We start from the raw sequence: 9,154 nt of genomic DNA, 5'->3' as shown, positions 1-9,154 counted from the left end.
TGAGACGTTTAGAAAGTGTCCGAGAACGAGGTAGAACAGAGTCCAGGTTTTCGAGGATAAGCAACGTTTTACTTGTCTAAGAACAAGCGCACATGAGCTGAAATGTACATATAAAAGTTCAGTACGAGTATATATGGTAAGTATAAGAATAAGCACACAAAAATCATGACACGTACACCAATGAGAAGAGAAGTAATACGAACTGGGTTGGAAACATTTTAGCACCTAAGCAAAGGCTTGTCTGTGGGAAGCACCGATCATTTCTCATCCACTCCCTGACGTACACCAATCAAATGAGAAGTAATACGAACTGGGTTGGAAACATTTTAGCACCTAAGCAAAGGCTTGTCTGTGGGAAGCACCGATCATTTCTCATGTGATCCACTCCCTGGAGAAGCCTTCGCCCAGTACCTATCCGGTAACTCCACAGACTGACTCCTCAACTATCAAATATTTGGCAACGAACCTGTCAGACTAATCCAGCCCCGCTCGAGTTTGAATAGACTCGATCCGTTTTCCTACAACAGAATTGTGTAACTTGCCCCTATATACCACCTCTCGCCAGATCAACCTCTTTAAGGTATCTTTCGGTTCTTTGGAGCATCTAGAAATATCTAACTATCAGAATGTATGCTTGTCGATCTTGGGCCCACCGGGTACAGGGACGCTTGTTATGACGTCAGTTTGTGAAACCTTGTGGCTTTATTGTGGTACACCGATTAGCATTTGTGTGTAGTCCAACTCTGGTGAAAGATCTTCGAATGGTATGATACTTTACTTCTCATTTCAGATTTTTATCATTTTTGCACATCCGTAATCGACCAGTCCAGATCAAGAAATCACGGCAGTAGATCCACTTCAGGACGGGCGGGTGGTGGAAATCTTGACCATGTCTGATTGGCACTCACTTCTCCCTCCTGCCAATACCCGATATGGCCTATTGTGCATGTCCCTCTCGATTGCCTTCTTCAAAAGCCTTGACCAAGCTCTCCAGGGCTACTCTCCTCCGCCGGAAGTCGCCCGTAAAGGTCCAGATAGTGTGTGGAAATGGCGTAATATGATGGTTTCTTGGGTCCACGCGCTCCTCGTTGGTACATGGGATATTTTATGGTAACCCTGTGAAATCACGTGACCATCTGTTGCAGCTTTTACTACTATCCTTCTTTGATGAACGATTTGGTGGAGCACGTAGTTCCATTCACCTATTACATGGTAGCAATTTCCACTGGTAAGCTGGTGTTCGTCTCCCACTGATACGAATCTCACAGGTTATTTCCTGTTCGATTTTTGGGATATGTATAAACAACGGAAGGTTTTCAAGCTCTTGGAGTTATCGTTACATCATTTTGCGGTAAGTCGTTTTCCCGTTTCAGTTCATAAATACTGTCAGGGGGTTTGCTCGAGATGATAGCCCAGTGGTTAAGGCGCGAACCCACTAACTGGAAGATATGTCGTTCAAAATTAACCCCTGTCTGGGCTTGGGCAGCGTGGAAGTATCTCAGCCCTCGTACTTCCTTTGAGGGTTCTGCAGCTGAATGATTTCATTTACTATGTAATCAAAACACCGTTCTGCCTATTCTGTTCGATAGACGAGAACTGTACTCCGACTGGGTCCGACTCGTTTGCGTTGTTTGCCTTCCGGAATGCGAAATCTGTGCACGGCACCAATTAATTTTGAGCCATTTATCATCTACTACCTTTTTGTTGACCCGACTCGCTTGGCTTTCTGAATTCATGACAGATAATGAGTAAAGATCGATGTTCCTGTAATGAGAGCTAAAAATATGATTGGAGCACCTTGTTCCGATCTTCTGGAGGGAAGCAACTGTTTCTTGCCTTACTAACGCCTACTTTGTGCGAATATAGGATACTTGTGGGGATTCCCATCCAAGTTCGATTCCGCTGGTCGATTGCTGTTGGGCTAGGCCCCACACATTCGAATACAAACTCTCAGACTGTTCATTTGTGTTTCAAGAATCGGTCAGCTCCGGCTGACTCAGGTAGAATTCCGGCATCTAGCTATCCGTTGGTGGTTGGAATTTGGGTGTCCAGTCCTTTTCAACGATTCGCTGATCCCGGCTAACTGCGATCGTCTTTCTTGTGGCTGAAATTATGCGTTCAAACGCCCTCGACATATTTTCTCTACCCTACGAGATTACCTGGAAAACTTCTAGTGTTCGGATTCTGTGGTATTTTACTCAAACTCTCGCACTGTTGTGAGCTGCCCGTGGTTGCGTGTTTATCCACGCGCACTCTCTGTGCAATGTTTCACAGACCGTTGGGTATGGACAACATATTGCTACAAACTCTGGCATACCGATGCTAACCACGTAAAGAAGGTTATTGGCGTAACTTGTCCAAGTAACGGTGAAATGAAATATTGTGAAATCGCATCGACGGACAACCTGCGCTTAAAAACTGTTTTACGAGCATTGTTTCCCCATTGTATTCCCTTCCAATGCTTTTGGATTATTTTCACCGGGTAAAGAGAGTCCCGGATCCCGGTTAGCCTAAAGTTACGACCTGTTTGTCACATTCCTATTGTGGCAACTGGTCAGCAAATTACCAATGGGAGTGCGCCCGAGAGCTCTTAATTCTAGCTTGTTTTTTTCGCAAGACACGTGAATTTATTCCCTTCCAATGCTTTTGGATTATTTTCACCGGGTAAAGAGAGTCCCGGATCCCGGTTAGCCTAAAGTTACGACCTGTTTGTCACATTCCTATTGTGGCAACTGGTCAGCAAATTACCAATGGGAGTGCGCCCGAGAGCTCTTAATTCTAGCTTGTTTTTTTCGCAAGATCACGTGAATTGACCGCAGGCTTTGAGGTGCTGCACATCTGGGACAGTGGTCACTTCTTTTCGCCAACCGTGCCAGTAACCTTAAACTACACCAACCTTGTTTGCGGAACAGAAGAATCCAGTGGTTGTCACGTTGACAAATTGAGCCCACTACACCTTTTACATTGGTTAAGTCATGTGCTTCGCTTGTTCTCACCCTTTGTAAAGTAGCATCTCTCTCCTCTGAACTTTCGTCCTCCCAAATGACGAGGGGTTCAGGATCACACCGATCATCAGCAAAGTAGTTCTTGTCGGAACCGAGATTTATCCCTTTTAACCTTGGCGTTCTTTTTTGGAGCGGGAAGCTAACTGTGAGATTGTTCAGGGCCTCGTGTGTTTTTTTAACAGTGAACATTATTTTGGGAGAGCAGTCTTCGCAACACATGTATGTGGTGTTATACTGGCGACTGTTGAAGTTGCAATCGTGAATTTTACTCTGAAAACTCCAACTCACGGAACATCCGTTTCACCATTAAATCGTTCAGCTGCAGCGCCCTTTCGGTGCCTAGCTGCCATGCCACACGAAGGAGGCCCGAGGGCTGGGATACTGCCAGGTCGCCCAGTCCTAGACAAGGGAAGTCGAGAGGCAGATGGTTTCACCATTGCGGTAATCCACATCTCATACGTCCTGAAACCCGGCTGTTTAGAGCCGGTTGCGATGTGTGGTTGGTAAGCGAGATGACTCAATTTTTAGAGCGCGAATTTACTGACCGCAAGGTTCTTGGTTCGAACCCGGCCTATGCATCTTGACTTCTGTTTAGGCTTGAATAACCTGGCAATATCGGGTGGCATGGCAACTAGCCACCGAAAGGGCGTCGCGGCTGAATGATTTTTTCCCAGCAGTTAATTTCTACCGGGGCCTATCCGATGAACCCCAAGGGGGACAAACTCGGTCGTGGGCTGTCCCGGGATTTTCAGCAACTTGATGAGTAGTATATTATGTCTGTACAAAGTATTGCGATATATTGAATATCGTACCAACTGAAACCTGATGCGGCTTTTGTGCGGCACCTTCAGATCGAGAATATCACAAGCAAGATTCAGCTGATATTCAGTTGAGTTTCCGTTAAAACTAACTTGGTGTGCGAATTTCGTACAACTTGGGTTCAAATAGAACATAAGGTTGACAGTAACTTGAGGATTGCACCTAACTGATGGTCTCCAAGGTGGACGAAAGCGGTCGAAGAGCTTTCAGTTAGTGGAAAACATTGGAGATGATTGGCGTGATTTGTCCGATTCACGACTTTGGAACTTCCATATCCCCGTCCATTCCATTCCAAACAACAATACCTCGATACAAAGCACACGGACAGATGCAGTCCACTTTCTCACGTCACAGGACCATTCATCGGTGCACAAGTCCTCGTGTAACCCGTCCAGAAGATGTCTTTGCTGTGCATTTTGTAAAATCTGAACACAGCCTCGTTTAATTCGGGTTGGTAAAAAAGTCATCACTAGTGAACCAACCAAAGGATGGTTCGAGACGCTCAGTGGCTAGGGCGCCAACTTACTGACCGGAAGGTCCATGGTTCGAATCCAACTTTGACACCTTCTTTGCAGGTTTGGGCAACTTGGAAGTACCTTAGTCCTCATGCTTTCTTCGGATGGCATGGCAGCATGGTGTTTTAGCTAAACAATTATTTTCTCAACCAAAGGATGAGAATGAATAGTCGGTGGGTTAGCGCTTGTCCAGAAACAGCAATTAGGGAGAATGGAACTGAAGAAAACAGCACATCCCGTCCAGCCTGTGAAAAAATAAACGTTTCGGAAATGCGATGGATCTTATCCAGTCCCGAGTTAGTTTGCTTTTCGCTGGAATTATTGCGTATAGGTCTGGCGAACAAACGTTTCTCATGTCTGGTTCTGGGTTCGAACTTCAGGCTCGTTCACTTTCGATGACGGGGAGGATGAATGTTATCGTTTTTTATCGCTATATTTGATCCCCAGAACCAACCAGCCCGTAGTAATTGAATCCTTCAACCCTTCCTAATGCAGGTTCTCAGTGCCTTCATCTACAACCTCCTCACGGTGAGGTTCATCGGTTACACCGTGGTTGCCCTGCTGGCCGAGGTGAACAGCATATTCCTACACACTCGAAAACTGATGCAAATGCACCGAGTTTCGTTCACCAACCCTATGTACCGACTTAACGCCGTGCTAAACCTGATCACATTCGCGGGCTGTCGTGGTTACTGTCTGTTCCGAATCACCTACGGGATGTACATGGAGCCACATCGCATGTCTCCGTTCTACCTGGTTCTCTTGTGTTTCAGTATGGGCATCATGAATATACTCAACCCGATCCTGTTCTGGATTCTGTTCCGCAACGATTTCCTACGACCTCCGCCACCGCCCGCCGAGCGCCATGCTGACAAAACCAGCTCAAATGGGAAGCCAGCTCTTGTGAACAGTTGCCCTCCTTTGTGTTTTGGTCCACTAAGTTCAAAAATCAATGACAACGAGCTCATTCTGTCATGACCCGATCTGATCACCTATCTGTTTTTCTTCAACTTCACAGGACTCTGCAGTAACCAGTTGCTCCATGGCATAACTATGGATTCTCTCTCTCTCTGGTGACGATGATCGATGACCTCTTTATCCTTATTTTTCTCCTTTTTCCTGCCTATGATGTACAGATGCTGGTGACGAATTTCCCGATGACTGTCTCTCACTCACTCCATCGTGTTTTAAAAGTGCTTTCTTCCTCTATGCGCAGATTTTCTTCTGGTATCAACAACGCCTTATTTATACACACACCGATTTGATTTTGACGATAACGGTCTTGTGATAAACACACTGCGTCCTACTCTTTCTCTTCCCGTCGTGTAATGTGCCAGTACTCGTTTCTTTTGGTCTTCCTGGCTCGGTTTCTAGGCACAACACAGTATAGCTTGACCTCACGGTTTCACTTTCCAACCGCTAACCAGTTCCCCTATAGTCCTCCGCATTTCCCCCTGTATTGATCATGTATCAACTATGCTTCATCATGACATGTGTGCTTTTTCTCATGTTTCACAAATATGCCAGCAATCTCCCTCCTTTATCCCCCTAACCATAGGGCGTATCTTCTCTTTGTCTATCCACTCGCTGCGGTTTTGGTGCTTTCGTGATGCTTTACTTGCCACGGTCGTTATTTTTCTTGTTCTCGCCACTTTTTTGTACAGCTTGATGGATAAACAAGACGGTCCAGTAACTCACAGCTGATTTCTTTTTCGTCTGCGTTTAACTTCAAGTATAGTGGTCTTTGGAGGGGGTAGATGACTTAAGTGGTTAGAACTCGAACTTATTGACCGGAAGGTGCGTGATTCGAACCCGACCCTGCCTCTCGACTTCCCCTGTCTAGGCTTGGGCGGTATCCCAGCCCTCATGCTTCCTTTGGGTGGCATGTCAACTAGCAACGGAAAGGGTGTTACAGCTGAACGATTTGTTTTATTTATTTATAGCGGTCTTGGGTAATTTGCTAGACCAGCATTGTGTCCTGCAAATGGGTATCTGGACAATTTGGACGTTCGACCCAAGTCATACTGACAGGCGTTAACTTTGAAGTCATTAGGCAGTGTGAAATTCAAGTGCATACATACAACGTTAGACTGTGTCCACAGCTGTTCGGTTGGTGGGAGACGAGAGGTTGCGAGCTCGCTCAGGCTGTTTATCTTTTCGTGCGCAACCTTTTCGCTTTAGTTGTAAGATCTCATCTCACGGCTTCCCGGGAATGTCACGTTGACTGTAACAATGAGGTTTTGATATGGAATAGTCTTTTTTGAGTTCATTAACAGCAACACCAGGTTAGGACACAACCATGTCAGTCTATCTGAATAGGCAGGAAGAAATGGGACAGTGAGGTGGAACTAGGGCTTGTTTACCTCAAAACCCGAGTTGCCTGCACCTTGAACACAGCCAGATAGAAACTTCCAGCATGAGCGCCACTGGCGTAGATTATCTGCCATGTCATTCAGTGTCTCCAATCAAGCACAGGGAAGGTCACGTGGACCCTATCCTCAACAGGTCTTTGAGTGATTCCAAACGGCTCCACGTTGTTATGACTTTTCTGACCAGTACTATGTGTTCCCCCGATCTGTTGACCGCATTCTTTCCCAATCAAGACGAGTCAGTGGACCGTCTGATGAGCTACCCGTTATCATTGGAAGTGTACCAGTCCAATACTGCTGTGTTCACTGAACTGCATGACTGGATTGAAATTTGATACCAACCGAAGGGAGTATACATTTCATTCGGTGACGAAACGTTTGCAATCAAGCTGCCCAGTTTAGGGAACAGAACGACAGTTTGGGGGATTAGGAGTCTTCTTTGCCGGCGACAGTCATGGTGAAAACTCCAGACTTGGTGAAATTAGCCTGAACTTCTGGTGTCGCAGTTTCCACATTTGCATTGTCAAACTGTCCGAGTTACACGTCTGGTTAGGTATGAATCGACATTATGACCCATTTGGAAGTGGACTCATTAAAATGTGCCACAACGCAATCATGCAGTATTCGCCCGCAGTCACTCCTTACAATGCTTGCGTGATGTCTTGGACCTACCAGTTACATTCGTCGGCAGATTGATCCATCCACGCTTATCAATGGTGTGGAATTGCCTAACCGAACCTATGCAGCGGTCGTTTCCCTCTCTCAGTCATCCTAGCCTTTGGTGACGAGAGTCTGCTCTGGGACAGGTTTCTCAAGCAACGCCCCTAACCGCCACGAAATACCTGGTGAAGATAGTCTTTCGTTACGTTGAATAACATGATCTTGACCCTTTCATCATATCGACTCAGACTGCTTATCCAACTCCAATTGGATTCTGCGTAACACACACCTTCAAGGTACCACACTTGTTTGTGCTTCCCGGACATTGATCACTATGAAAGAATTTAAGCAACCAACCTTTTCTTGTGTCAGATTTGCGTAGCGAAACTTGAAGATGGTCTCCAGTGGCTATTTACGACCTTAGATGAACATGATCTACACACATACCTTCAAAAAATTCGTGAAACATCAGAACGAGAGATTCAGCTGGGTGTCAGGTGAGTCTCTCGCAAAACCAAATTTGTTTGCAAATGAGCCTATTTCGCTTTCTACGTACAATTTGGGTTCAAGTAGGACATAAGTTTGACGGAATCTCGGGGACCGCACCTACCTGATGAGCCCAAGGAAGGGCGAAACCGGTCGTGGGCTGTCGAAGAATTATCAACAAACTTATGACTAGTGTATTGCGTCTATCTTGTGACTTCATTATTTTCCAACGATACCATAATCTTTTCATCGGTTACCTTTGTCATGCTCCATCAGGTGAGCAGATTCGCGTAACGTTGTTTTTAACGGCGTGTTTCTGTAGGAAGCTGCTCTTTTACAGTTGGATTTTCAGCCACACAATTGGGCTATCCTCGATCGATTCAGCTCTAAACTGCTTTGAGGTGTCCTCATCGATTAACGCAACAACTCGACCACGCTCCAGGTCCGAGAGATCCAGCTGGTGTTCAGGTTATTGTCCCTTAAAGACTAAATTGATATGCCAATGAATGTATTTAGCTGATTTCGTGTAATTTGGTTTGAGGGAGAACATGAGGTTGAGCGACCGAGCCTACCTGATCAGCCCCAAGAAGCAGGAAACCGTTCGTGGGCTCTCGAATGGTCTTCAGCAACCTTCTGAGTAGTGTGCTGCGTTCAGAGGTTGTTTCTGTTACTGGGCAGTAGGATAGGGATTTTCCAATCCTTTTGAGGCTTATTATTTAGCCCACCATTGTGTGTGGGGGGAGGCTTACTTCCCGTATCGGGATCACTGTTCTTGTAATTTTTTGCATAGTTTAGTGCAAGGAAACATTGCGACCATAGACGGTTTCACTAAACGGTAAAGTCGGATTACCAGTCTGAGATGTAATGTCCATGTGTGTTACGATTGCGTACAACTGGATCGGTTTGGATCAAGCCACATTTCCAAGTTAGGTCGAGAATGACTCTGTTCACGGACGATCGTTTGCCGGCTGTTACCTTTATGTGTCCACGCACAACAGTGGCGCCCTCAGTGACGCTCGTGCATCCAAGCTATTGCCTTCAAAGCATAACTCCCCTCCCAATCTTCTGTATTTACGCATCAATTCTACTAGCTACAGCTTCCAACGCGCAGCCATCTACCACATCTCCCCAAATCATGGGTGAACAAAACTGTGGCAGCTATGACCACTGTACCACAAGCACCCGGTTCTAACAGCTGATAATGATGATGATGATGATGGCAGCAGTAAACATTCTCCCCTTAACATGACTTTTGTCAGAAAGTGGAGGGTAGCATTAGGGATCCCTGTTGAGGTTCCCT

General features: G+C 45.9%; 1 protein-coding gene across 1 annotated transcript; it reads left to right on the top strand.

Annotated features, from left to right (window-relative positions):
- Positions 1-946: 946 nt before the first annotated feature.
- T265_06054 (hypothetical protein) lies at positions 947-6,029 on the top strand (the record flags this gene model as incomplete). Its single annotated transcript, XM_009171224.1, has 4 exons — positions 947-1,110; positions 1,146-1,228; positions 1,269-1,351; positions 4,835-6,029. The coding sequence occupies 4 exons, from the start codon at positions 947-949 to the stop codon at positions 5,315-5,317; spliced, it is 813 nt and encodes a 270-aa protein (XP_009169488.1).
- Positions 6,030-9,154: the final 3,125 nt, after the last annotated feature.

This window comes from Opisthorchis viverrini (assembly GCF_000715545.1).
Source record: "Opisthorchis viverrini unplaced genomic scaffold opera_v5_123, whole genome shotgun sequence".
NCBI lineage: Eukaryota > Metazoa > Platyhelminthes > Trematoda > Opisthorchiida > Opisthorchiidae > Opisthorchis > Opisthorchis viverrini.
Note: the sequence above shows the minus strand (reverse complement) of the source record. Positions and strands in the feature narration are given on the sequence as shown.